Below are 26,523 nucleotides of genomic sequence, written 5' to 3'. Positions count from 1 at the left end.
ACGAAGCGAGAGTGAGCGAGAGAAAGAGAGCGCAAACGCAAAGCGAGGCGAGGAGCCAAGAGGGACGGCCTCCGCCCGCCTCGCCGTCCGACGTGCGATCCGCCCGAACACCCTTGCTCGCCGAGACCGGCACATACTAAGCAGGTTTGTAATCAGAGCATTACAACTTGCGCACTTGTAACGGCTCACACCGCCGCGAGTGCACCGCTCCTTGGGCACGTCGATCCACCCCCGTCTCTCCGGAACCGCTCGACAGCCTCGCCAGCGTCGCCGACGCTGTGTAGCCCTGGATGAGCATGCTTTGGAAGTCAAAGGTGACAGGCGCCGGCGCACAAGCTCGTCGAGGAGGAAAGGCGGCGACTCCTGTGCTTCTGGCTCGTCCCTCAGCGGCTCCGGTCGGTTCTTGCATTGCGAAACGTCATAATTCGACGTTCTGACGGCGCTCGCCTCGGCAGGCGTCAGCCGGAAGTCTGTGCCGGGGTCGAGCGTACAGAGATCCTCCTCTTTCTCGCCTCCCCGCCTCAGACTCTCTCTCCTGTCAATGCAGATACCCCCAGTGCAAAGACTCTCGAATCAGGATGCTCTTGGACGGCGATCCGAGGGTGTCACGCTGAGAAGGAGAGGCAGGCCAGCGTCCAGGCGGAGAGGGCGTTCGCGTCGGCTATTAGCTGCCTTGTCAGAACGGCCCAGTCTCTTCTCAGGCTGCAATGCACCGCTTGAAGCCCTCGCAGCCAACGAGCAAACTTGTACGCTTTGCCCTTCTCTCTGCCGTCGAGGTGCCTCCTGTTGTCTTCGTCGCAGCAGAGAGACGCGAGCGCGAAGGGCTGGCTCACACTCTCGTCGGCACGGCTTAACGGGCTTGTTGGAGGTTCAGTCAGGCATTCGCAGCTGCTAGGACTCGACCGGAGCACCGTCAATCCGCCCAAACACCGCCGCTACCCTCAGACGCGACCGTCGACCGACCGACCGCTTCATCACCTCTCGCACCTCGACACGCTCGCAGAACGGCGTGACGCTGCAGGCGAAGACGCTGCACTCGTAGGAGACTCGCTCAGATACCAGCCAGCGCGCGCGACTCGTAAAGCGGCGACACTCGCACCCCTCGACCCATCGACGGACCCTCGCCCGGAATCGCCGACCTTGCGCTCGACCACCTCGCGGAGGTCCTCTCGCTCGATGGAGCAGTCACCTACCCCGAGCTCGTACGAGCACGACGCCTCAGGCCAGCCGCGCCGTCCGCGTTCGCGCCTCAGTCAGAGCATCTCCCACATGGGCCTCTTCCAGTCCGACTCGTCTGAATCGACCCTCTCGTCGAGCGGGAAACGCGACAGCTTCTCGCGCGACAACCTCGATCCGGCGTCGTATGGTGCGTTCAGCAGTCGATCGCGATCCGGGTGGATGCTCTTTCGTGCGGGACGAGGCGTACTGACCACCCTTTGTACGTCTTCCGCGTGCAGGCGTCTTGACGGGCGCAGTCGGCGGCAACTTTGGTCCCTTCCCTCGCTCCTCAACCTTCTCGAGCCGACCCGCGGCGTACCAGCACCGCGACAGCATGGCCTCGTCCTCGACCGGTCTCGACCCCGTCGCCCTCCCCTACGGCAGCCAAAACGGCGCCGACTCTCCGCGCTTCACCGACGAAGACTACTCGACGCACGGACTGATGAACAACGCCGCTGGAGTCGGGTACGGCACGCCGCGGATGACGCCGCACGGGAGCGAGTCGCGGCACTCTGTTTCGCGCCTCGAGGGCATCGCGGGTGGAGGAGCGGGCGCAGCATTGTTGTGGGAGAAGGAGCCGGACGATTTCCTGCACGACCCGGACCCTGCGCTCGATAAGGCTATGGACAAGACGATGCGCAAGTGGAGCTTCATGGCGCTGCTCAACACGCTTGCGCTTTGCGTCGTCGTCATCGTCCTCGTTGGCTTGTTCGCTGGCTGGCCCATCTACCGGTGCGTCGGCACTCTTGCACGAGCACTCCGTGCTCCTCGCTAACGAGAGCAACCCTTCTCACCGCCCAGTTACGCCATTGACGGCTCTTGGGGCTCGTACGCGATGCGCACGATTACCAACTCGACAGGCCAAGTTCCCGAAATTCAGAACCTCCCTTCGATGGTTGACAAGGACACGCCGACGAGCGTCTACACTCGGACTGGATACGACGGCGAGGAGTACGAGTTGGTGTTCTCGGACGAGTTCAACACGGACGGAAGGACGTTCTGGCCGGGAGATGACCCGTGAGTGCGAGGTCGCTGTTGAACGAGAAGATGGCCGAGCTGACGCTGCTTCGGGTCTCGCAGGTACTGGGAGGCCGTCGACCTTCACTACGTGCGTCTGCTCGTTCGCCTTCCCTCCTCGCCCTCCTCGTTAACCTCTTTCACGCACGCAGTGGGCAACAACCGACCTCGAATGGTACGACCCGGACGCGATCACGACCAAAGACGGCAACCTCGTCATCACGCTCGACCAAGAGCCGTGGAACGACCTCAACTTCCGCTCGGGCATGCTCCAGTCGTGGAACAAGATGTGCTTCACGGGAGGTTATGTTGAGGTCAACCTTTCGCTGCCCGGAACGCCGACGGCGCAGGGATTCTGGCCGGGGTGAGTCGGCCCACCCGCTTCTTCGCTGCAAGTATTCTGCACACGGCGCTGACTGTGCTTCTCTCCGCGCAGTATCTGGACGTTCGGCAACCTCGGACGTGCAGGCTACGGCGCTTCAGTCGGTTCGTCACCCTTTTCCAACTTGCGTTTCTGCCTCGACGGGTCTGACCTGTCGCGCTCGCGCAGACGGCCTCTGGCCTTACACCTACGACAGCTGCGACGTCGGCACGCTTCCGAACCAGACGTGCGTTCTTGATAATCCCGCAATCAAGTTGCAACCGAAAGCTCACCTCGTCCTGGTCTTGCAGCTGGCCGAACGGTACCGACCCCATCGCGGCTAAGCAGGCTGGTGACAAGGACTACGGAGGCGAGCTCTCTTACGTGCGTCCACCTGCCTTCCCGCCTCCAAAGCAGCAAGCTGACATTCGCCTTTCGCTTCTCGCAGCTTGTCGGACAGCGTCTCTCGGCTTGCACGTGCCCTGCGGATGCCGACGAGCACCCCGGTCCCTCCGTCACGAAGGGTCGCGGCGCGCCCGAGAGTACGTCCCCCTTCGTTGCGCTTCTACAGGGACAGACCTGACTATTCTTCTCGCCAGTCGATATCCTTGAAGGCCAGATCGCGCCGAATGGCAAGCAGGGTTCTGCGTCGCAGTCGATCCAGTTCGCGCCCTTCGACCCGCACTACCTTTGGCGTAATGATACGACCGAGGCGAATCCGGGCTTGAAGATCTGGGATCCGTCTATCACGACGCAGAGTGCGTTGCCGCTGCTTCTCCATCGCTCAGAGAGTCTGCAGGGTGTTGATCTGCAGTTTGCGTCGTGCTTGCAGATATCTGGAAGGGATCGATCTCGCAGGAGTCGGCCTCGCTCAACACCCTCACGGACGCGACGTCGTACGAAGGCGCGGGCTACAGTACCTACTGTTCGTCGCACTCTCGCTCTTCTCCGTGCAGAACTGATTGTCGTCTACGAACAGCGATGGAGTACGACCCCGGCGCGGACGGCCGCATCACCTGGGGCATCAACTCGAACCCGACGTGGCAGCTCAACGCCAACGCGATGGGACCGAATTCGCAGACGCAGATTGGACAGCGCCTCATCTCGGAGGAGCCGATGTACCTGTGCGTTAGCCGCGCTTTAAGTCGGCGAGGGAGGACGAGCTGACCTTTCGCGCTTTGAACGACTGCAGCATCTTCAACTTGGCGATTTCGACAAAGTGAGTCTCGCTTTGAGATGCTGACAAGGAGAGTGAGCTGACCTTCTGTGTCTTCCGCAGGTGTGAGTCGGCCTCGCCGCGATGCTCGAGGCCCGACTCATCCATGCACTCGCGCTCTCGCTCGGCCCGTTGCTGACGATTCTCCTACACCTCGCAGTCCAGCAGCCGGAATGGGGCAAAATCAGTGCGTCTCGCTCGTCATCGCAACATTGCCGATTTGCGGACTGACGTCCACCCTCCCTCGCAGAGTTCCCCGGCCATCTTCGCATCGACTACGTCCGCGTCTACCAGAAGAAGGGACAGAAGAACGTTGGTTGCGACCCTCCCGACATGCGTGAGTTGCGAGCGCTTCGACCGTCTTGACAATCGCTGAAGTGATTCGTCTCGGCCTGCAGCTACGTCCAAGTACATCAACTCGCACATGGACCTCTACACGAAGTGAGTCCATTCCGTCGACTTGCCGCCGTAGCTCGACTGACCATGGCGTCTGGCAGCCCGAACCTCACGACCTACCGGGACGCGATGAAGCAGAGCAACTTCACCCTTCCTCGCAACCGCCTTGCTGCCGGCGGCTGCTCTTAGACCACTCCTCGACCTCACGACCTCCGCATCGCATCTCAGCAGGCTTTCTCCCATCTTGTTGTGTTTCTTGCATCTTTCCCTCCGTTCCTCCCAACCTTCCCTCCCTTCCTACCACCTTCGACTCGCTTGGATCCTGCCCTCTCTCACGCTCCTTGTGCGTATGCGTCGCGTTCTCCGCCTGCAACAGACACTATAGATACCCTGTCCTCCTCGAGACCGTTCGAGCCGGACAACCAGAGTTGAAGTGGGAGCTCGGGCGATGTTGGGCTACGTCTGACGCGCTTTGAATTGAACAAGGCGGAAAGACGACGCCGGAAGAGCCTTTGCCTGCATTGTCGACCGTTCGCCCTTCCGGAGAGGTCGTCCTCCTCGTTTGACTTCATCCCTTTCGCTCACATCGCTCGGAGCGTCTGAGACAGCTCAGACAGACTCTATACAGCTCCCAGGAGCTTGTGAGTGCCCAGAACCGCGCCCCATTGCGGAGAAGGAACCACTGACCCTCATCATCTCTTCATCTCCCGACAGGCGAGATGTCGTTCAGCCAGATCCCTTTCCTGCCGCTGATCGAGCAGGAGCCGTCCCAGCTCGACTCGAAGCTCCTCCCCGCCCTCGCCCGCATCGTCCCGCTCCTCCTCCCCGCCTCTCTCGCTGCCTCGACTCTTCCTCATCTCCCTTCAAACGCCGAATACTACATCCTCGATGACGTGCGACTGAGCTTGGAGGACGCCATCGGCTACCTGGACAAGGGCGCACGTCGGGTCGTCTCGAAGAACACCGCACTCCTCACCGCCGTCCCCGCCGACCGCCTCATCTTTCACCTCGAGAAGCCCGATGCCGCCTTCCTCGGCAACACCGATCTACTCGCAAATATTTCGGGCGTCTTGCTGGAGACGGCGACGTTCGTCGAGGAGGACCTCAAGCCCGTGCGGGTAGCGATCAAGAAGAAGGCATCGGGACGACCTCTCGACCTCTTCGTCCTCTCGGCGGTACGGACAGCGGAGAAGGTGCTCGCGCAGCCTGCAGCGTTCAAGCTCATGTCCAAGACTGTCGGCGGAACTTCGGTCATCCCCTCGTCCTTCCTCTCCACCGACCTTGGCAACCTCATTGCTCCCCATCCCGACGACGGCAAGCTCAGCCTCGCCACCCTCTTCACCTCTGCTCTCCGTTCCGACCGCCAAGACGGCCTCTTCGTCACCGTACCTATCTCCCTCACATCCGTCACCACCCCTCTCGGCCTCGTCTACTCCTCGCACGAATCCGTCGCCCACTCCATCCTCTCTGGCAACGCCGTTTACTACTCTCGGTCTCGCAACGGCTTATGGCGGAAAGGCGAGACATCCGGCGCGATGCAGGTCGTCGAGCGCATCCGCATCGACTGCGACTTTGACGCGCTCGAGTTTGGCGTGATCGAGTCGGGCCCGAACGGCGAGAAGGAAGGGTTCTGCCACGTCCCGGAGCAGACGTCCTGCTTCGGCGGTATCGCAGGATTGGCGGAACTCGAGTCGACGCTCAAGAAGCGAATGGCGGAGGCGCCGGCGGGCTCGTACACCAAGCGACTGTTCGACGAGCCGAAGCTCCTGCGGGCCAAGATCATGGAGGAGGCGGGCGAGGTGTGCGACGCCGAGACGAGGGAAGAATTAGCAGGAGAAGTCGCGGACTTGCTGTACTTCACCCTGACGCGGGCGGTTAGCATGGGCGTCAGCTTGAAGGATGTGCAGCAGGTGTTGGAGAAGCGGAGCCTGAAGGTGACGAGGCGGAAGGGCGACGCAAAGCCGGAATGGGTGCAGAAACTCGGGCTGAGTAGCGATCAAGCGGTCGGCGTGGACGGCGAGAAATAGACGAGGAGCCTGGCAGGCTTCCAAGATACCTTCCTGAGGAATACATCAGTGAGCGAGGAGTCACGGCATCTGCTTGCGAGGTACACACAGCGATTCGCAAGGCGAGCGTACGGAGGATGAGCAAGTCTGAGCGAGAACAGCCTCTCGACGGAGGGGAAGAAAGGCAGAAAGTACTCGATACAAGGCACTGAGATCCGTCATGTACAGTCTAGGTAGGATCTCGTGGAGAGAGGAGAGCGAGTTCAGGGGACGACAACCGCGCGGAAACTGCGAGGCGTGAAGCGGAGTCAATCCCAAGCTGAAGACGCCAAAAGAAAGGAGAGCGAGCGCACCGGACGTGGTTGCTCATCATCCTGTCGTAGGCGGTCTGGATCTGGTCGAGCGGGAACTTCTCGATGTACGACTTGACGCCCGAGAGCTGCGAGAAGTCGAGCGTCTCCTCCTCGTCGAGCGGCGTGCCGGTCGGCCAGCCCTGGATCTTGGTGCGGCGGAAGATGACGGGTCCGGTCGGGACGGTCAGGTCACCTGAGGCGGCGAGGAGGAGGAGGGTACCGTCGACGGCGAGTGCGGGAATGAGGCTAGAGATGGACGCAGCATCGGGTGCGGTGGCTGCGCGGGATATCAAAGTCAGTAACGAGCATCGATTGAGGCTAATGATTCGGCAACCCACCGACGATGACCTTGGCGCCGCCCATCTTGTTGAGCGCATCGGCCTGGTTCTCCTTGCTGGCGTCGATGTAGAGGTGCGCGCCGAGCTGCGACGCGAGCTCCTTCTTCGACGCCGACTGCGACAGCGCGACGACCTTGTAGCCCATCTGGCGCGCATACTGAACGGCCAGGTGTCCGAGTCCGCCGATGCCGCTCACCGCAACGATGTCGCCCGGGTGAAGGTCCTTGACGTTCCTCAGCGAGTTGTAGACAGTCACGCCGGCGCAGAGGAGCGGCGCCGCCTCGGCCGGGCCCATGTCGACGGGGACAGACGCGAGCGACTCGGTGCGGAAGTAGCCATACTCGGCGTGCCCGCCGTCCGAGAGGATGCCGGTGATGTTCTGCGAGACGCAGGTGTTGAACGACCCGCGGAGGCAGCTCTTGCAGACGCCGCAGTGGCCGCCGTGGAAGCCTGCGCACACGAGGGAGGGTCAGTCGGCAGGTTTGTGCGGAGCTAGCAGAAGCGGAGCCCACCTGCACCGACGCGATCTCCCACCTTCCACCTCTTCTCCGACGGTCCGACAGCAGCGACGTTGCCAACGACTTCGTGGCCCGGGACGAGCGGGTGCTTGGCGCCAATCAAGCCGTGGACGGCGGCAGCGTCGGTGTGGCAGACACCTGAAGCGAGGACCTTGACGAGGACTGGGGGAGCAGCGACGGTCAGCGCGTGAGACCAGAAGAAGGACGAATCGCAACGCACCTTCACCCTCCTGCGGCTCGCGGATAGGGCGGTCGACGAGCACAAACTGTCCGCCGGCAGTCTGGATCTCGGCAGCCTTGTACGTCTTGGGAAGGGACATGGTTGTTCGCGTTTCGTCGATGAATGTGAGGTGGGCGCAAGCTGGAGAGAGCGGATGAGGAGGAGGAAAGGGAAGAGAGAGGGAGCAGCCGCCTTCTTGTACTGTTCGAGCATGACCGCGGGAGCACACGCAAGCGAGCCTTGGGTCAGCAGAAGCCGCTCAGCGCCAGCGCGGGACGGGAGGAGCGGGCCGCAAGATCCCTCGGCGCGGGAAGAACGGGCTGACGGGTGTTCCTCAGCGATGAAGGCGGGCTGGAAGAAGCTGGTCGGTATCGAGGGAGCGTTCGGAGGCTGACAGCGTGCTCAGTCAGCGTCCCGCAGGCGTGTAGAGCCGTCCAGCCGTCTTCATCAGTTGCGAGGAGAAGAGGTCGGCGGGGAGGGCATGGCGCGCGGCGGGAGTTGGACTGCCGGGTTCGTGCGGGTCTGCAGCTGTTGCGCAGCCCTCAGCAGTCAGCGCGGAGCATCGGAGAGCGGAGCGGTGTGGTCGTTGCTTGAGGGGTTGCTCCTCATCCCTTGCTCCTCATCGCCTCATCCGCTCCTCGCTCCTGTCTCTCAACCAACTAGCTAGGCGTTCGCGAGTCTACCTTGACTGTCGTCCTACGGTGGCACCGGCTGCCCAACGTTCACTTGGTACTCGTCACCTCTGCCTGCTCCCCAGCGACCTGATGTCGTCGTCCTCCTCCCCGCTAAGCCGGTCCGGCTCACCGCGGTATCAGGAGCAGCGAGATCTGGTTAAACACATCCGGAACACGCTGGAGGCGCCGTTTCCCCGGATCACCTATACACCCGTCCTCACTGCCTCCGAGCGTCGTCACCATCTTTCAGAACCGCGCGCAGAATTAGCCAGCGAGCACGACATTCATCCAGGTGACCTAGGGGCGGACAGTGGTGCGGTCCCGCTCTCAATTGAGGCGATTGATGAGACGGGCGGCCGAACTCTCCTTCACGCACTGCTCGAAACGGGTCGCGACTACTTCGACAGTCTCAGCAACGATGAGGACCGGCTTGCACACCTGCCGCTGCAGAAGTACGAGTATGCGCCACCTCGTGCTGGTGCCTCCAAATACAAATACGAAGACGAGCTCAACCTGGAGAAACAGCTTGATCGCGGGCTGGCAGAGCCGCTTGAGGATGCGCTCGGAATCCTCCGCTCTGGCGAGATCTGGAAGGTGGCGCGCGACCCGCACAGGACGGCATCGAGCTTGGTCGTCACCCACTCGGACATTGCGTGCTTTGTCCAGAATGAGCGCCGACATGAAGGAGGCGTCATCGAGCTGAAGGCTATGGTGGATGACCATTTCCGAGTGATCCATGCGGTTATCCGAAGCGCTCTCTATTTCCCCACGATCACGTTCAAGGGGCAGACACCGCGGTACTGGGACTCGGACGATGGAAAGTGGCAGGCTGCGCCAGAATGGTTGAAGCTTGTCGTCCAGGTGCGTTCCTGTCTGTCCCAGCCGCGATCTGCGAGTCTCATGACGCCTCTGTAGATCGCGTCAATCCTCTCGACCCGCCTCCGCCGCAACGAGATTGAAGAACTCAAGAATCCCGTCATTGCCTTGCCCGTCATGACCGGCTCTCTCCTGTTCTTTGCAACGGCCAAGATCGTCAAGTTCGACAATGTCCGGTACCTGCAACTCGCCATCTCCGACATCTACGACATGCAGAGCCTGCCCCTTCGCCTTCTCCTCTTCGTCATCTCGCTCCTCCACGTTTCGGTCAATCCGCTTCCTCCACCTTCCGATTACTTTTCCGAACGAGCGTTCAAGTCGACGATCACGCCCGACTCGCTCCAGCTCCCGCCGGCTGCGCAGGAAGCGAAGGCGCGGTCCTCGTCCGGCAGTTCGGCTGCTGGAGGAGCGACCGAGAACGAGGGAGAGCGCGTAGTAGAGGGAGGGAGATCAATCAGGAGCAGAGGCGCAGTTGAGGAAGAAGGGGCGGAAGAGGAGGAAGAGGAGGAGGAGAAGAAGGAGGCGGGGCAGGAGGAGGAGAGGTTGGACAATGAAGGCGGGCCAAGGCCCCCATCTGGGCCGAGTTCAGGTCCCGGATCTGGCGGCGGCGGAAGCGACACCTCAGGCGACGGGACCGGCGCTGGGCGGGCATCTTACGGTGAGAGGGGACTGGCAAAGCGTCGAGCCGCGTCGCAAGGTGGCGGCCCGTCGCTGAAGAGGGGAAAGGGTGCCGGTGGTGCAGACAAGCAGGTGAGCTTTTCCTTTCCCGCTCGCTCATGCTGCTCGAGACTGACATCCATTCGTGCGGTAGACGAACGCGGCTCTGACTGCAAGTCCAGCGCTCCCTCCCTGCGGCGCTTCTGCTTGCGTGCTGACTCCTTCCTGCGATGTTCAGGATGGCTTCCAGGTTGTTGTCACCGCTTGGGGATGGAAGACTCTGCCGGAAACCTTCCATCCCGTCTTCGTACGTTTCCCCACCCCGCTATCCTCCCAGACAGCCGGCTGAAACCGTTCTCGCAGGTTCCAACAGGGACAATCGACATCAACTCCTCGTCCTCGTTGCCTTCCTCCCCCTCCGCTGGTCCCTTCCCTCGCTCCACCACCGCCAGTATCGCCTCAGACGACTCTCGCCTCTCGCAGATCTGCCTCGACAAGGTGCTCGTCATGGCGGAACACTACCGCGTGTTCGCCTCTAGCGCCTTCGACATCGTGATGAAGCTCGCTTATGAGGGCGAGCCCGAGGCGGACGAGCTGCTCAACGAGAAGAAGGTCTACGAGGACCTCGTCAAGTCTTCGGCCTCGACTTCGTTCCTTGTCCCCTATCTCGGCTTCTATCGCTCGACCAGTTACCCTCGCTACGCACTCGTCACCGCCGCGGGTCAGCCAGTCAAAGACTGGCATGAACACGCGCACGTCCCGCTTCCTTTCCCTTACTGAAGTTGGATTCGATTGACACGCTTCTCCTGCAGCGACGCCGTCATAGCCCTCGTTGCACGCCTGCACGCCTGTGGCTATGTCCATGGGGACCTTGCCAGCCGCAATGTTGTCAACACGAGCGCCGGCCTTCGCCTGATCGACCTAGGACGGGCGCAGAAGGCGGGCAGGCAGATGAGGGAGTGGGAGATGGCGGAGCTGAGGGCGGTGTTGGCCGAGGGAGGATCGGAAGTTCACTACGAATGGTAAAGCTGTGTAGGCGAGCTTGAGAATCGGCAACTGTAACGACTGAAGCGCATTCGCTTGCTACGTTCCGTCTCGCTCGCAGGCAGAGCTCCGGGTAGTCCTTGTGAGCCAGCGAGAGCCATTACGAACAGCGTGCGACTGCCCAAGAGTCACACGGAGTTGCTTCGTTCTCGCGACTTGCACGCGCCGAGGACCTTATTCATCGCCTCGCCAAACAGCTCGACTCGCTCAACTCGCTGCTGGAGCTTTGCAGGGCTGCTGGAAAGATGGACAACAACCAGCTGCTCGCGCTCCTGCAGAGCACGCTCGACCCGAACCCGAACGTCCGCCTCCAGGCGGAGCTTCATCTGGCCCAAGCTTGCAGCGAGCCCCGTGCGTCCTGGTGCCATTCTTGTCAGATGGAATGGGCAAATACGTCTTGAGAGAACTGCTGACGAACTGATCGCACCCGCAGAGACGGCGTTGGGGTTGGCGAGGATCGCGACGGAACAGCAGGTTGACATTCCATGGCGCCAGGTGCGTTCTATCTCAAGCAAAGATGTCAGCGCCAGGTGATTGAGTTGTCGTACTGCAGGCCGCCAGCTTTGCGCTGAAGAAGTATGTCAAGGAGTACTGGTCCGCCTTCTTCCCGACTTACAAGGGACCAGTCGCAGCGCCCGCCGAGGTGAGCTCCACACGTACGACAGCAACGCCAGTAGAGCGACAAATTGACGCTACAACCATCCGCAGATCAAGGCGCAGGTTCGGGAGGTCGTTTTCGGGGGACTGGCTGATCCCGTCCGCAAGATTCGGCTGGCATGCGTGCGTCCCCGCTCCATCCGCCGCAGCGCTCGAACAGCACGACACTGACATATTCTTTGACAGGCCAACATCGTATCCTTGATCGCCCAACCCGACTGGCCGGAGGACTGGCCTTCCCTCATGGATCAGCTTCTCGCCCTCATCCGCTCCGACGCTATCGACGCCGTCGAAGGCGGTATGCGCGCATTGAGCGACTTCGTCAGCATCAGCTTGACCGAAGATCAGCTGCTGCCCGTCGCGCGGGACATGTTGCCCTCCTTGATGGCGATTCTCGGCGCGCCGCAGACTTATGGGCCCGCGACTCGTGCTCGCACCATCCTCATCTTCCGCCAATGCGTCATGACGCTCTTCACCGTCAAGGACGAGCATCCGGAGGCGGTCAAGGCGGCAGTTGGCGAGATTCTCCCTCGATGGCTCGAGGCGTTCCAGCAGCTCCTCGCTCTTGACGTTGCCGCCGAACTCGGCTCGTCCGACAATTGGGAAGGCATCTCCCTCCGCATCGCCATCTTCCAATCCCTCGAGGTCATTCTCAACTCCTTCCCGTCGACCCTCAAAGCCTCCCTCCCGACTTTCCTCTCCTTCGCCGCCGCTCACCTCACATCGCTCCACCCACTCTACACGGCCGCCTACCTGTCCAACTCCTCCGACTTCTCCGTCCCCTCTTCCGCAAGCGGCGAGGAAGACTCGGACATCTCGACAGATCTGTCAACTCTCGTCTCGACGGTTCTCGACTTCGTTGCGCAGGCGGTGCGACGAAAGGCCGTGCGTCCGGTGCTCGTCGAGAATCAGAAGCCGACTCAGGCGTTCGTCGTCTTCCTGCGGCGGGCCATTGAGTACGCACAGATGACAACGGACGATGTACGGCTCGTCCGCCACACTGACCTTGCGAGAAGGTGCTGACCTGATCTCTCGAACAGGAGGAGAGCTGGGCCTCGGACCCGAATGCGTTTGTCGCGGACGAGGATGACGAGATGAGCTCGTACAACGTTCGCTCCGCCGCTATCGACATGGCTATCGTATGTCCCCCCTCTTACGCCGATCGTTGCGTCGCTGATCGCGCTGCATGAACAGGCCGCCGTCGAGACGCTCCAAGATCCAGGTCTCTCAGCCATGCAAGTTGCATTCGGCCAAGTCGCTCAAGCGGCGGACAGTTCACGGTCACAATCTGACGAGGACTGGTGGAAGGGCTACGAGAGCGCGCTCGCCGTCGTCGGCGGCATCTCGGAGGACCTGATCGACCACGTTCAGGAGCGAGCGGAGGAGGGCAAGAGTCCCAAGTTTGCGCTCGAAGGCGTCTTCCAGGGCGTCGTCATGACGTACTTGACAGCATCCGGTGCGCGTAGTCCTTTCTGCTCGTAAAGTGTAATCGCTGACAACGTCCGCCTTCACAGATGTCCCCTTCTTGCAAGGACGCTCCTTCGTCTTCGCCAGCCAATTCGCCGAGATTCTCCCCCAACCGCTTGCGAAGCAGTACCTCGAAGCAGCCGTCCAGGTCCTCGACTCGGCAGAAGCGGGCGTACCGGTCAAGGTCTCGGCTGTCCGCGCCCTGACGAAGTGAGCCGCTCTCGCAACTTGGCGGGCCAGAGGTTGGCTGATGCAGCGCTTCTGCAGCTTCTTCCGACACCTCAAGGAGAATGTCGAGCCTTCTCAAGCAGTCGTCGCCCTTTCCAAACTCCTCCCCCTCCTCCCTCAGACATCCGAGAACACCCTCGTGCTCGTTCTCGATGCGATCCAGTCGTCGCTGAAGGTTGGCGGCACGGTGATTGACCAGGCGACCTGCTCGTCGCTCATTAAGACCCTCCTCGAGACATGGTTCGCCACTCCCGAAGGTGCGCTACGCCTCTCACACCTCGATCCTCGCTCGGTCGACTGACGCGAACGCACTTACAGACCCTCTTCTCGGCTCGACCATCGCCGACGTCTTTGCCTCTCTCTCCGCCTCGCCATCTCCCGTCGTCCAGTCCGTCCTCCTCAACGAAGCTCTTCCCGCCCTGGCATCGACCATGACGGAGCTGCGAACCGATCCTTCTTCCATTCGCGCTGCCTCGGCGCTCGAAATTACCAACAGCATCTTCTCCCGCTTCCCCTCACCCCTTCCTGCGGGCGCTTATGAGCGCGTCGCCGAGATTCTCTTCGAGGTCTTGGGCGCGACGGACGATCGCGACATCATCCAGACTGGCCTTGACGTCGTCACGACTGTCATCCGCAAGGATGTTGACCAGCTACTTAACTGGTCAGTCGTCTCGCTTCGCCGTCCCGCCTCATACTGACTCTCTTCCCGCAGGCGGAGCGCTTCCGGCCAGTCGGGTCTCGAGCTTGTCCTCGCACAAGTCGCCAAGCTCCTCCAGCCGTCGGAGTCTGAGGCAGGAGGTCTCTTCGTCGGCGATCTCGTTATCCACCTCGTTCGGAAGGCAGGCGCTGCGATTGGCCCTGTCCTGCCGGACTTGCTGCGAGCATTTGTTACGCGTCTTGCGACCGCAGAGACTGCCATGTTTACGCAGGTGCGTCGCATGCTCTCTCGATATCGGTTGTGCGGGTCTGACAGCGCATCTTCGCAGAGTCTCGTCCTTCCCTTCGCATACCTCGTCCACCAGCAGTTGGATACAGTCCTCTCTCTCCTCGAGAACCTCACCATTCCTGGACCGCCTCCACGACCAGCACTTGAAGTCCTCCTTGCCAGCTGGTGCGACTTCGCCGGCGACTTCCAGGGCTATTGGAACCAGAAGGTCAGCGCCGTCGGTCTTGCGCACCTGTATGCGGCGGCGGCGAGCAGAGCGGGTCTGCAGCAGGTTCAGGTCAAGGGCGACATGGTCATCACCGAAGCGAACCGGGACAAGATCATGACTCGGGCGCGAGCGAGAGCCAGTGCGTCCACCCGTGGCGACGCTGGTGCGCACAGCTAATAATCTCGCGCTCGCAGACCCCGAGCAGTTCCGACCAATCCCTTTCCCCGCCAAGGCGCTCAAGCTGCTTCTTCACGATGCTCAGACTGCATCGGCGAACAAAGGCGGCGAGCAAGGAGCAGCCGAGGACGCGGTCTCGGACGACGAGGACGACGAGTGGGCGGATGAAGGAGCAGAGTTCACGGCGGGCAACGAGAAGGACCTTGACTTCCTGTCAGGTGAGCTGCCTTCATGCCTCGGTGCGCTTGCTGAGCTGACTTGCCTGGCTCCGTTCCGCAGAAATGCTCTCGGGCGGAGGTCTCGGCAAGTACATGAGCTCGAGTGGCGACGACGAGGAGGACGACATCGACGAGCAAGACTTGCAGGATGACCCGATCTGGAACCTCGACCTCTACGTTCGTCCCGCTACTCCGTTTGCGTCGACGCACCGAAGCTGACCAGTCCCTTCACAGTCACACTTGACCAGCTTCTTCCGACATGCCTACGAAACGGATCAGACCTCGTTCCGCCAACTCGCCGAGACGTTCCTCAATGACGAGGAGAAGGCGATTCTCGCCCGCCTCTTGCAGTCCGCATGATGCCGTCGTTCTCGCAATTGTAGCATCGCTGCGTCTGGGGAGCTGGGAGAGGTCGAGAGATGATAGGATGGCAACAACGAGTGACGCTCGCGACTACAGTGAGACAGCATCGACGCCTCAACCTCAGCTCTGGTCACCGCGAAATGCTTGCGGCAGCGCGAAAGCAAGAGGGAGCGGCGGTGGAGCCGCCGCTGGAGCTTGCAGCTCTGGCGACACCAGTCTTGAAACGCTGGGCGAGTCGAAGAACCTGCTGCCGTTCCTCTGCAGTGCCGGTGCAGCGAACGAGCCGGACGTGGCGTTCGACCCGGCGTCGGAGAGGACAGAAGGCGCCTTCTTGACGGGCGAGACGTGAAGCGGATCCTTCGACCAAGCGTCGACGGCGCTCTTCGGCAGGACTCGCCCGTCGAGAACGACGACCTCCTCGCCGTGCGTCTGCATCCGCATTGAAACCATCTGCTCCAGCGACGTGCGCGAGTGGCCTTCTTCGTCATCCTCGGCGTCCCCCGAAATGCCGCCGTGTAGCTCGAATTCGGCTTGTCGCAAGAGGGCGTGGTCGGGCAGTCGCTGGCCGAAGGCATAGGCGACACGGGAGGAGGAGCGACGAGCGTTGGGGCCATGTGAGGCTATGACAGAATCTCGTAGGGCGGCGGAGTGGAAGAATGAGTCGGGCAGGCGGAGGCGGACGAGTTCGGCGGGTTGACTGGCTCGGGCTCGCTTCGGATCGGCGGCGTCCCAGTCCTCCTCGTCCCACTCTTCGCCTTCTGCATCCTCGTCCGTCTCGTCGTCGTCTTCGTCTTCCTCGTCGTCCTTGTCCTCGGCATACGACTGTCTCCGCGCGGCTGCCCGCCCGCTCCTCCTGGCCTTCCGCCCCTCGCCCCCGCCACCGAGCGCTTTGTTGATACTCGCGCGCGGCTTCAACCCCATCTTTCTGCGCATCTCGGCTCTCTGGCGCTCCGCCTTGCGATCCCGCTTCGGACCTTTGCGAGGCTCGCCGCGCACTGTGTAGCGGTCGAGGTCGAGACCTGCGTCTGAGCCGTACGCCGAGTGAGAGGGAGAAGCCGTGCGAGATGGCGGGCCGAACTTGATGCGGATGGTGGTGCGGTTGCCGTTTTGCGAGGCGGAAGCAGAGACGGGAGTTGGAGGACGGAAGGCAAGGTCGGACGGTCGTGCTTGACGCGTACGAGAGCCGGAGGTGCGAGGAGCAGGGGAGTCGGTGCGCGAGTCGCCTCGATTTGGGTGGCTGTGCGAATGAGGCGCGGGACCGGCGGCGGTACTGGCGAGGTTGAGAAAGTTGGACTTGCGAGGCTGGTTCGGCAGCAATGCATCGTACCTGCACTCGAAGAGTCAGCGCCAGCACGGACGTAAGACGCTTGCCAGGCTCACCGTGCGAGCCGCTCCTCCATCTCCTTGATCTTCCGCTGCCTCTCCTCCTCCGCCCTTCCGCCCGCGCTCGTTCCCGCATACACCCATGCCCTACCTCTCAATTCCTCTAGCTCGTTAATGAGTTTCGAGCGCTCATGGATCAGCCGCTCGCGTTCGAGACGAGAAGCGCGCTTTTCCAACACCTCTGGGTAACGATGCAGGCGAAGGTAGAAAGCGTCCGAGGTGTCAACCTGCATCGCTGTCCAGTCAGTCGCAAGCTTGAGAAAGTTAAAGGCCATGAGTACGTGCCTCGGGCGCTGCTGCGTGGCGGGTCCCACGCGCAGGAAGCAACTCCGTCTCGTCGAGCAACCGAAACAGCGGTTTCTCGGCCGCGTCGCCTTCCTGTTTTTGTCGCGGTGCGTCGTCGGCCACGGCTTCAGATCCTGGAGGCTGACCGACGGTTTCATCGACCGTTGCTGCCGCGGCAGACGTGCTGGCAATCGACAGAGACGGATTCGAAGGCGGATGTCGTGCCAAATTGGGCGGCAAGCGGGTCGTGAGCAGGATGGACGTCTTGCTAGGGAGGTAGGCAGGCTGTCCAGCACCTGCGAAGGGCAGAAGAGCGGCGTTATCAGCTTCATCGCGGCCAAACAAGTCGTCCGGGGAGGCCTCGAGGAGAACGTACCCTCGCTCTCGACGACGCTGCCCTCCCTACTTCCGTTTGCCGCGCCTCCTAGTGAGCTTCGTGTGACTCGTCGCTCCTGCTTCTGTACCTGCTGGACCTGCGAGGGTTGCGGGCGAGGCTTCTTTGCGAGAGGCGGGGTGGACGATTCGGGCGAGACAGCGACGGCATCGTCGAGGCGGCGCTTGCCGAGGGCCTTGAGCGATGGGGCGAGCGGTTCCATAGCCACAGCGAGCGGTCCGACAGCGACTGGCGCAGGCGAGACTGCCAGCATCGAGTGCGAAGGCAAGGGACAAACAAGCAGCGGCACGACTCATCCATCGCAACAGGCTGGCTTGGTAAAAGCTTTCTCAGCTTCTCTGACTCTCTCTGGTCCTGGCCAGGTGAGCGTACCGAGCCGCGCAGGCTGAGGCGCCCGTACAGGCTCGCCCGAATCTCTTGCGGAGGTTGAAGGACGCTGCTGCATCCTCGGCGGCATGGAGGCGGGTAATGAGAACACGAAGCGTTGCAAACTATCTCTAAGTGTCTACCCACCCTTCATTACGCCGCCTGGGCTGTTCGAGGTGAAGTGGTAAAGCCAGATGGGCGAGTTGGCTTCCGCGATAAAGGCGACTCGCGCCTTTTGCTCGGCTGTAGTGCTACAGGCTTCGCTGAGCCTGGTTTCTGGTCACTTGAGCCGCCCACACCGCCGATCAAGCCGTGCTGAGCGGAGAAGCGGATCCGACACGCAGGTTCGAGGTGCGTCGCGGCAGACGGCTCTCTCGTCGCACTGCAGGGTTCCGTAGAATGGCACAACGGCATCTGACTGACCTCGCATACGCCACAGCGGGTCGACATGTCTTCAGGCGATGCGGTCGCGTCGACTTCGACCGCTCCTCTTGACGCGGCGGGAGGGGCGCCATCAGCGGCAAGAGCAGGCGCGAATGACGGGTCGACAGTTGTAACGGACAGTAGAGGGACGGAGGAGCTGGAGCCGATGCCTACCTTGTCCTCCCTGCTGCTGTCGACGGCGGAATCGCTCGCTCGGCGGTCCACACCCTCCTCGTCGTCTTCCGCCAAACCTTCGACCTCGAAACAGCCTGCGAAGCCCGCTTTCACCCTCGCGACGAGTCCACAGTCGCTTCTATCGCACCCAGCCGCCCCGTCTTACCTCTCCTCCCTCCTCTCGCAACCCTTGTCCGCCCTCCAAGCCCTCCCCGCTTCGCTCGCAACGCTCTCAACCTCTCTCGACAATGACCTTTCCTCCCTCGCCTTCACGCGCTACTCCTCTTTTCTCCTCTCCTACTCCGCGGCCCAGTCCATCTCGACCTCCTTCACCACCCTCTCCGACTCGCTCTCCGCCCTCCTCGACTCGACCTCCTCGCTCGAATCCGCCGCGACCTCCTTCGGCAGCCGGATCCACTCCGTCCGAGAAAAGCGGGACCGCATGATGCGAGTCCGCGAACGGATTGAGGAGGTTGAGGAGCTGCTAGAAGCGCCGAGCGTGGTCGATGCGTGCGTACGAGCGGGCTACTGGTCGGAAGCAATCGACGTCGCCGTACGGCTCGAGGAGTTGCATAAGCGACTCTCAATCTCGGCATCGAATCTGGACGGCGGCGAAGGACGAGGAGCACTCAAGCTCCTTGACCGGGTCAGGGAAGAGGTCGGATCTGCGCTCTTGAGCTTGCGGGCGGGCGTGCTGGACAGTCTCTTGCAGCGTTCGCTCAAGTTGCCGGGTGCAGTACGCGGCATCAGCATCTTGAGGCGGATAGCGGAACGCGGATCGAGCGGAACCGCCCAGGCATCGGGCAAGGCGAAGGAGCTGGATGAGGATTCGCTTCGCATTGTCTTCCTCGTCGCCCGGTGGAGGTGCTTGCGCACCGAGCTCGAGGGCGTCGAGGCGCAGATGGCAGCTTGTGGGATCCAGCTGGCAGGCGACGAACCGCCTCTCGCGCAACAAGATGCGAATGTCAGCATCGAGGAGAACGACGAGCGGACGAGGTGGACGAAGCGGTGGATCGAGGTCTGGCGAGAGGTGGTCGGCGAGACTGTCGGGATGTACGCCGAAGTCTTCCTGTCTTCCTCGGCTCTCGCATCATCGCCCAACGCGCACCCTTCCGATCCCGCCATTCCTTCTCACGCCCTCACGCCTTCCGCCCCTTTGCATATCTTCCTCACGACCGCCCTCGACTCGCTCACATCGCTGCTCGCGCACGCCGTCGCAGGGCTCAGCTCGACAGCCTCGCTCTCCTCACTCCTCACCCAACTCACCTACTGCTCCCATTCTTTCGCCCGCTACGGCCTCGACTTTCGCGAGTTCGTCCAGCTGCGGGAACGCATCGAGTTGCGCATCGGCCGGATCGTCGCGGCAGAATGGGAACTGGCGGGACGGAAGTGGGAGAAGGAGTTCCGGGACGCCTGGGAGAACTCGGGCGGAATGGCCCTCACCGCGGCCAAGGCAAGACGGAGCGGGAGAGTACCGCTCGTCGACTGGCTCGTCGCGCCCGAAGGCCTTTCCTCCCTGCTCTCCATACCTCTACCGGAACCGCCTGTCATTGCCGCACCCTCTCCCTCAGCCGCCTGGCATCACCAGCCCTCCCTTTCGCTCGCCCTTCTACCGCCAGTCGCACGCTTTCTCAACGCCCATGCAGCCGCGCTCAACTCCCTCCGCCTCGTCCCGCCCGTCTCGCTCTTCCACCCTCTTCGCCGTGCTCAAGCCGTCGAACTCGACCGGGCGACGCAAGTCCTCGCAGCTTTCACCGATGCATGGCTCGCCTCGCTCGCCGCAACGCCGCTGCCGAAACAGACGGGCTTCGACGACGGTCTTGGTGACGACTTGAGCGCTGATGAGAAGACGCTCTTGCGTGAGAGGGACGAGGAGAAGCGAGCAGTCGGCGCGGCGATTGCTTGGTTCAGCCGAGCGGTCATTCCGTGGTGCGAAGGTGCGCTAGAGACGGGAGTCTATGGCGAGCTGGTCGCGAGCGGACGGGCAGGGTCGACCTCGCGGGAAGCGCAGATTCGGGAGGCGTTGCGGCGGTGCGAGCAGCTGGTGGCACGGATTGACGGCCGTGAGTACAGAGAGGAGGAGCGGGCAAATGGGAAGGAGGAGACGACCGTCTCGAACGGTCTGGCGGACGACGATGCGACTGGCCCAGCCGAACTGCCCGTTCTCGACGCCCCCTCCGCCTCTCTCAAGCAGCCTCAAGCTCCCGAACCTGTCGAAGATCTCGCTCTCGTCAACGGCCACCACGACAAGCTCGACTTTTCCGTTCCTCCGGTTGACGCTCCCGTCTCGAATGGCTTCGACCCGGCTTCGGCAGCCGACCAAATGGATGACGCCGATGCGCCCTACATCGTCGACGAGACGGCACCTCCGCCACCGGTACCAGCTATCGCGAGCGAGTTGGTCGACGAGAAGAAGGTCATCGAGGCGGGCATGGAAGGAGCAGGTGTGGCCAAAGTAGAGCAGGCGTAGACATCGGGCGCAGCAAGACTTTCGGCCAGAAGGCTGGCTAGCTTGCGGACTGGTTGCGGGCAGTGTCTGCGGCGAAGGGCGAGCAGGTCGACCGGTGGCCCTCGCTGCTCGCACGCTCCCTTCGACTCCTTACTCGCTATCCGTGGCGGTGCCTCGGGATCTTTGCGTGGTCTCGGATTCCCCGTGGGGTGGCTGGGGCGCTCAGGACGTCTTTCGGCGAACGTGACAGCCGACCGCTTGGCCGTCCGCGTCTCTCGCTTCGACCTCCTTCCCCTTCTCCCCCTTCGTCTCGCTCCTTGCTGGTTCAGCGACGCTTGCGATCTACACGAGCACTTGTTTCCGGCTCCACAGGAGCACGTCGCGGACTGTCCCCTCAAGCCGCTATCTGGTCACTTGCTCCACCTCTCTGTTCGACAAGGTAGACCCGCTTTCCGCCTCCCATGGCATCCTTCGAAAATCGACGTCGCGCTCAAGTGTATGGACCGGATCGGACCACGGTAATTGTCGATGGCCATCCTCACAATCCCTATCACGTCCAAACAGTTGCGTTCGCTCTCCTTTCCTTCCCCGTCCTTCTACCTCGACTGACAAGGATCTTGCAGCACAATTCTGTTGAGCGACCGGTAGTCATGAAACCACGCTCGCCCCTTGTGCCCGGGCAAGCATTCTCACCGCCGGCGGCACCCATCCGTCCAGAAGAAGGCTCGTACCGGCGCCACCACCACTACGTACAGCGACATGAGTCGAATTCGGAGCAAGATCTCGATCCTGCCATGGAGGAATCTCCCAAGCGGGACATGCACAACTACAATTTCTCGCGGCCAAAGCCCCTGCCCCTCGACGAAGCTCGCCAAGTGACGCATCTCCCGGACCCGTATCGGTTCGTCGAACCAGACCAGAAGGAGGGCAAGAGGAGAAGCCGAGTGAGCTTGTTGTTCCGTCCGTTCCCCTCATGGTCATCTCACATGGTCGCCTTGTAGAGCTCTCGCATGGCCCACGCCATCCTCAAGCCGAGCCTGACGAGCATCCTCGCTCCCGTCTCGCCTACTCACAAAGCACGACGGGACGAGCGGAAACGGAAGGAGAAGATTGAGAGCGGCGCGTCCTTCTTTGTACCATGAGACTCGATAGATTCCCATCGTCCATATCCTGCATACCCAATGTCCGTCCACCACGTGCAACTGTGTGAGACACAAGAGGGACCTTAGCTTGCGCAGCCTGCCGGGCCTTGTTCGGATAACGGCGATGAGGCGCAGGGTAAACTCGGCTTCGTGCTGCCGATGCGGCGTAGGGTTCTTCGACGTAGACGCCGATGATGTACGGCAGCGTAGAGGATCGACGACCGTAGACTGTCCTCCGAAGCGAGTATCGGCGCTTCATGCTGGTCCAGACGTAGCGTCGACGACTGGCGGCGGCGTGTATGCGGTCCATCGCACTGCTGCGGCGGTGAGGAAGCCTGCGAGCGAAAAGGGAGAGGCTTAGCGAGGCAGGAGACGGGACAATGAGGAGGAACGGGATGTACCGAGACCCATCAGGCTCGCCGCGCCCTTCCCGACCTGCGTCTTGGCCATCCTCCGCGATACTATCATCGCGTACAGTCCGACTCCAGCGAAAGTGAGCGTCCCCGTGATTCGGCAGGTCTGGCAGTCGGTGTAGAGCGATGAGGGTAGAGGAGAGGGAGGGGAGTCGGAGGAGTCCGCCCGCTGCGGTGGAGGGCGAGTGAAAGTCGATGGAATGAAGTTGGACATGCGGGCGAGTCTCTAGAAGCGGGTGGTAGCGGAGACAAGTGAGCGGTCGAAGCGAGAGAGGGAAGCGAGTTCCTTGACTCTCTACGCGACGCTGTCTGGCTCGTACAGCGGCTTGCTTGGCTCGCCCTTGCTGCTCAACTACTCTGCACCTATCCAGCTCGGTTCAGCCGCTTCCCACGGCGCGCGACCATGTCAAAGGCCCGAAACGAGGAGGAGACATCGCACCCGTTCCAGGCGGTCGTCCTCTGCGATGGATGGGGTGAGGAGGAGCGGTGGGGTCCTCTGGTCAGGCGGAAGCGCACGGATGACGAGGAGTTCGAGGAGCTCGAGGTCGGCGGAGAGCAGCGACCTTGGGTGAGTCTTTCGTCTCCGCGATGAAAGGCAGACCCACGCTTGTTTGGCCTGTCCGGTAGTGCGGGAGGCATCATCGAATCGCAGGAACTGACGAACCCCCTCACGTCTCGCAGTGCCTCCTCCCGCTCTTGAACGTCCCCCTCCTCGCCTGGACTCTCGAGTCGCTCGCGGCATCCGGCGTCGAGCAGGCTTTCTTGTTCGTTCGTGAGGGTGTCGAAGACGTTAGACAGTGGCTTGCGTGCGTCGAGATTGCTGAGCTCGTCAATACACATACTGACGACTTCTTCCTACAGATTGTCTTCTTTCCAAGGTCCTGCCTCAGAGATCTCGATCGTCGTCCGGCCTACAAAGGCTCTCACACCTGGAGACGTCCTGCGCGAAGTCGACGGCCTCCAAATCCTCGCGCCGGCGGACTACCTTGTCGTCCAGGCAGGCTACGTCGGCAACATCGACTTGAAGGTCAAGGTTGACGAGTTCACCGAGCGGCGGAAGAAGGACCCGAACCTGTCGATGAGCTGTATCGTCAAGCCCATCACTAACAAGTGCGTAGACGACCGCTCTTGACGACGACTTCGCGCTGACCCACCTCACGCAGGACTCTCTCGACTTTCGCCGTCCACACCTTGACGTCCGACGCCCAGCTTATGCACTACGAGCAGTCCCCGCTCTTTCCCAAGATGAAGGCGTTCACGGTGCCTCGAGAAGCAATTGGCGGCGGGAAAGAGGTGCATACTCGAGCGGATCTCGAGGTTGTCGGCGCCGTCATCTGCAGCAACGAGGTATGCTCTCTCCCCCTGCCTGTGGGACTGCCTTATTGACTGTTTACCTCGTAGGTCGCCCCGCTGTTCACGGAGAACTTTGACTACCAATTCTTCTATCCCGACTTCGTCAACGGACTGCTCACCTCCGACCTCTTGGGCAAGACCATCTGCTGCACGATCCTCGACTCGGAGACCTCTCCAACCGCAACTCCCGCCTCACCTTCCGCGAGCCGCTCTTTCGCTGGAGCGGTGACCAACACCAAGACGTACGAGGCTGTCAGCAAGGCGTTGTTGGCGCGGAAGGCGTACCCGCTTGCGCCGGACGAGAACATGCCGAACCGTGAGGCGAGGTACGAGCAGCGGAGGGCGAGGGTGTACTACGGGAAGAACGTTGACTTGTCCCGGTTCGTCCGCTTCCTCCCTCCATTCTCCTCCGCTTCTGACGAGGCTCGTCACCGCAGCACCTGCAAAGTTTCGTCCACCTCGCTGGTCGGTTCATCCTCCACCATCGGTCCCAACACCTTCATCACGCACTCAGTCCTCGGCGCGCGCGTCACGACGGGCTCGTCCTGCCACATCTCCAACTCGTTCATCTTTGCCGGCGCGCAACTGGGCGATGGGTGCGTCGTCAAGGACAGCGTTATTGGTGAGGGCGTGGAGATTGCGCCTGGAGCGGTTGTCGAGGGAGGGAGCTTGGTAGGTGCGGGAGTCGTGTTGGGCAAGGGGGCGAAGTTGGAGGGGAACAGGGTGTCACTCGAGCAGTACGAGGGCGACGTCGATGTGCGGAATGCTTCTCGTGAGTCCTTTCGTGCTCATCATGCGAGCACTACTGACGAGCTTGTCGCGCAGTTGGCGAGGCTTCGAACGGCTTCTTCTGGCCTTCGGAGGAGCAGGCGGTCGATGAGGAGGACAGCGACGACGAGGACGTGCTCGACTCGCGCAACTTGAGCGTCACCCGACTCGGTGAGTACGCAGACGCACATTGTTCTTCGAGGCTTCGCTCACGCTCGTCCGAACAGGCCACCACTTTGCCAACCTCGACCTCGCCTCGTCGTCCTCCTCGCTGTCGAGCCTGTCTCGCAACGGCTCGTCGACGTCGCTCAACACGGATGCGACGACCGACGATGAAGGCCTGACCGACTCCGAAGCGCCGGCCATTGCCGGCCTCGACATGCTTCAGCCCGAAATGTCGTCCTCGTCCCGAAAACAGCTCGAGTTCCGCACCGAGTGCCTCCACTCGCTCGACCGCTCGTTCGCCGAGAACCACACGGTCGACAACGCGGCCATCGAGCTCAAGACGTTGCGGATGGCGTCGAACGTCCCGCTTGGCGAGGTGCGGGCCGTCGTCGTCCCCTACGTTCTCGAGCGGTGTGACGGCGCCACAAACGCCGCTGCGACACTCGAGAGGTGGGGAGGCTTGATCGCCAACTTGACGGGCGAGTCGGAGGAAGCGATGGTCGACTGCCTCCTGCTCGCGCAGGAACACGTCGCGGTCGCAGGCGAGGCGGACGTGCGGTTCTGGTTGCGCGTCTTGAAGGGGTTCTACGAGTCCGACGTCGTCAGTGACGAGGGCGTTTTCGCGTGGTACAAGAGCGCGAAGGCGAGGGCTACGGCGGGAGACGAGGGCAAGAAGCTGTGGGCGGCGAGTCGGCCGTTCCTCGAGGCGATTCAGGACGACGACGACAGTGACGACGACAGCGAGTAGGTGCCAGTAGAATGAGTAGGAGGACCAGCATCCATCTGCGCGCCGTCGTCTCTTGACGAGCGAGTTTCGAGGAGAGGGTCCCGTCAACTTTGCTCGACCGGCTCGACCCTTTGCACAGCGACTGGTGAAAGCTTTCTCGTGCACTCTAGCACTGCAAGGAAGCTGTCCAGCCCTTGCGTGAGCTGCGTGCGAAACTGGCTGAATGGGCTTACGTGTCAACTTTTGCACGCCAGGAGGCGAGGGAGCGAGCCGCTCTGCCAGTGCTTGCCAGTTCCTCCTCTCGCGCGCGTGCTACGCCCAGCTCTTTCTCACACCCAACAATGTCGACTCCTGCTCGCGGTACCGGCCGCCCTCGACGCGGCCGCGGAGGCGTCTCTGCCGTCGTGCCAGCTCCTACACGCGACCTGGGTCAGTCAATCCACCCCTCGCGCGGCTTGCACCGACTGCCAGTGGGATACAGAGTACTCGGGAGGACCATGCGGGCACACCGTGCGGGTCCAAGGGCGGCGAGCTGACGAGGACTGCTCGCTCCCACAGAAGAATCCGACGAGGTGCGCCAGCTGCGTGCAAAGTACTCGGACAAGCTGGCGACCGCAAAGGAGCTCTTCCCCGACTGGACCGACGAGGACGTGCTCTTCGCAATCAACGAGGCCAACGGGGACGTCGAGGTTGCCATCGTTCGGATGTCGGAGGGTGAGTACCCTTCGCTCCTCACCTCTCGCGTTCCAAGGAACCCGCTGACCTGGTTGCACGGCTGCTACAGGTCTCGCGCAGCAGTGGGGTGCCGTCAAGACCAAGAAGGACAAGAAGGTCGAGAAGGCGGCAGCTGCTCCGTCGGTCCCCGTCGCTTCCCTTCCCTCGCGCGGTGGATTCGCCGCCAGGGGCCGTGGTGGCTTCGGTGCGTCATCCTAGTCCGTCCAGCCTGTCGCCAGAGCTGATCGTCGCTCGTCGCCCTTCCGCAGAGGGTGCTCGCGGCGGTCGCGGCGGTGCTAGGGGAGGACGCGGTGGACGTGGTGGAGCTGTCGGTGTGAACGGCGTTCCTCGCGGTGCCGCTGCTGGTGTCGCATCGGCTGCGCAGACGCAGGTCAACGGCGCCAGCGACGTCAACTCGGTCACGCCTTCGTCGTTCGTCCCCGCGCCGACTCCCACGGGCGTCTGGGGCAAGCCTGTTGCGGACGCCACGACGGCAGCCGACACGTCCTCGTCGACGCCCTCGAACTGGGCCGACGCTGCGAACGCCCAAGCTGCCGCCGCACAGGAGGCGCCTGCGCCCGCACATCAGGAGGAGGCTCCCCAGGTCAA

The 26,523-nt window shown here is 62.2% G+C and overlaps 11 protein-coding genes across 11 annotated transcripts in view; 8 read left to right on the top strand and 3 right to left on the bottom strand.

Annotated features, from left to right (window-relative positions):
• Nucleotides 1-1,176: 1,176 nt before the first annotated feature.
• RHTO_00515 (glycoside hydrolase family 16 protein) lies at nt 1,177-4,341 on the top strand (the record flags this gene model as incomplete). Its single annotated transcript, XM_016414199.1, has 17 exons — nt 1,177-1,366; nt 1,458-1,950; nt 2,020-2,235; nt 2,299-2,326; nt 2,388-2,599; nt 2,672-2,721; nt 2,786-2,843; nt 2,908-2,980; nt 3,045-3,138; nt 3,196-3,354; nt 3,429-3,512; nt 3,576-3,724; nt 3,789-3,815; nt 3,973-3,999; nt 4,063-4,149; nt 4,211-4,253; nt 4,310-4,341. The coding sequence occupies 17 exons, from the start codon at nt 1,177-1,179 to the stop codon at nt 4,339-4,341; spliced, it is 2,022 nt and encodes a 673-aa protein (XP_016277206.1).
• A 586-nt stretch (nt 4,342-4,927) lies between these two features.
• RHTO_00514 (phosphoribosyl-ATP pyrophosphohydrolase / phosphoribosyl-AMP cyclohydrolase) lies at nt 4,928-6,235 on the top strand (the record flags this gene model as incomplete). Its single annotated transcript, XM_016414198.1, has 1 exon — nt 4,928-6,235. One exon carries the CDS (start codon nt 4,928-4,930, stop codon nt 6,233-6,235), a length of 1,308 nt encoding a protein of 435 aa, XP_016277205.1.
• A 242-nt stretch (nt 6,236-6,477) lies between these two features.
• On the bottom strand, nt 6,478-7,743 carry RHTO_00513 (alcohol dehydrogenase; the record flags this gene model as incomplete). Its single annotated transcript, XM_016414197.1, has 5 exons — nt 6,478-6,502; nt 6,568-6,844; nt 6,906-7,355; nt 7,418-7,585; nt 7,644-7,743. The coding sequence occupies 5 exons, from the start codon at nt 7,741-7,743 to the stop codon at nt 6,478-6,480; spliced, it is 1,020 nt and encodes a 339-aa protein (XP_016277204.1).
• Nucleotides 7,744-8,407: 664 nt separating this feature from the next.
• RHTO_00512 (protein kinase-like domain protein) lies at nt 8,408-10,876 on the top strand (the record flags this gene model as incomplete). Its single annotated transcript, XM_016414196.1, has 5 exons — nt 8,408-9,178; nt 9,233-9,943; nt 10,089-10,157; nt 10,214-10,571; nt 10,677-10,876. 5 exons carry the CDS (start codon nt 8,408-8,410, stop codon nt 10,874-10,876), a joined length of 2,109 nt encoding a protein of 702 aa, XP_016277203.1.
• Nucleotides 10,877-11,139: 263 nt separating this feature from the next.
• RHTO_00511 (Importin 9) lies at nt 11,140-15,155 on the top strand (the record flags this gene model as incomplete). Its single annotated transcript, XM_016414195.1, has 15 exons — nt 11,140-11,245; nt 11,328-11,389; nt 11,448-11,537; nt 11,603-11,674; nt 11,738-12,532; nt 12,592-12,690; nt 12,746-13,007; nt 13,066-13,228; nt 13,286-13,503; nt 13,565-13,907; nt 13,959-14,175; nt 14,233-14,539; nt 14,595-14,795; nt 14,857-14,972; nt 15,030-15,155. 15 exons carry the CDS (start codon nt 11,140-11,142, stop codon nt 15,153-15,155), a joined length of 3,177 nt encoding a protein of 1,058 aa, XP_016277202.1.
• A 123-nt stretch (nt 15,156-15,278) lies between these two features.
• RHTO_00510 (uncharacterized protein) lies at nt 15,279-17,422 on the bottom strand (the record flags this gene model as incomplete). The annotated part of the gene is made up of 4 exons (XM_016414194.1): nt 15,279-16,485; nt 16,539-16,768; nt 16,827-17,122; nt 17,203-17,422. The coding sequence occupies 4 exons, from the start codon at nt 17,420-17,422 to the stop codon at nt 15,279-15,281; spliced, it is 1,953 nt and encodes a 650-aa protein (XP_016277201.1).
• A 612-nt stretch (nt 17,423-18,034) lies between these two features.
• RHTO_00509 (intra-Golgi transport-related protein) lies at nt 18,035-20,653 on the top strand (the record flags this gene model as incomplete). Its single annotated transcript, XM_016414193.1, has 1 exon — nt 18,035-20,653. The coding sequence occupies one exon, from the start codon at nt 18,035-18,037 to the stop codon at nt 20,651-20,653; it is 2,619 nt and encodes an 872-aa protein (XP_016277200.1).
• Nucleotides 20,654-21,282: 629 nt separating this feature from the next.
• Nucleotides 21,283-21,774, top strand: RHTO_00508 (uncharacterized protein; the record flags this gene model as incomplete). Its single annotated transcript, XM_016414192.1, has 2 exons — nt 21,283-21,576; nt 21,634-21,774. The coding sequence occupies 2 exons, from the start codon at nt 21,283-21,285 to the stop codon at nt 21,772-21,774; spliced, it is 435 nt and encodes a 144-aa protein (XP_016277199.1).
• Nucleotides 21,775-22,029: 255 nt separating this feature from the next.
• On the bottom strand, nt 22,030-22,401 carry RHTO_00507 (uncharacterized protein; the record flags this gene model as incomplete). Its single annotated transcript, XM_016414191.1, has 2 exons — nt 22,030-22,109; nt 22,176-22,401. 2 exons carry the CDS (start codon nt 22,399-22,401, stop codon nt 22,030-22,032), a joined length of 306 nt encoding a protein of 101 aa, XP_016277198.1.
• Nucleotides 22,402-22,590: 189 nt separating this feature from the next.
• Nucleotides 22,591-25,221, top strand: RHTO_00506 (translation initiation factor eIF-2B epsilon subunit; the record flags this gene model as incomplete). Its single annotated transcript, XM_016414190.1, has 8 exons — nt 22,591-22,755; nt 22,869-22,993; nt 23,049-23,297; nt 23,351-23,534; nt 23,589-23,920; nt 23,978-24,312; nt 24,366-24,479; nt 24,536-25,221. 8 exons carry the CDS (start codon nt 22,591-22,593, stop codon nt 25,219-25,221), a joined length of 2,190 nt encoding a protein of 729 aa, XP_016277197.1.
• A 320-nt stretch (nt 25,222-25,541) lies between these two features.
• The window catches only part of RHTO_00505 (RNAPII degradation factor Def1), a gene marked incomplete at both ends in the record, with an annotated part of 2,934 nt that continues 1,952 nt past the window's right edge, over nt 25,542-26,523 (top strand). The window contains 4 exons of the mRNA XM_016414189.1: nt 25,542-25,629; nt 25,759-25,914; nt 25,985-26,119; nt 26,184-26,518. Of these exons, the coding sequence (XP_016277196.1) occupies nt 25,542-25,629; nt 25,759-25,914; nt 25,985-26,119; nt 26,184-26,518 (714 nt within the window). The remainder of the gene's footprint in view (nt 25,630-25,758; nt 25,915-25,984; nt 26,120-26,183; nt 26,519-26,523) is intronic.

The sequence above is a fragment of the Rhodotorula toruloides genome, assembly GCF_000320785.1.
Source record: "Rhodotorula toruloides NP11 unplaced genomic scaffold Scaffold1, whole genome shotgun sequence".
Taxonomy (NCBI): Eukaryota; Fungi; Basidiomycota; class Microbotryomycetes; order Sporidiobolales; family Sporidiobolaceae; genus Rhodotorula; species Rhodotorula toruloides.
This window is presented reverse-complemented; position numbering and strand designations above follow the sequence as displayed.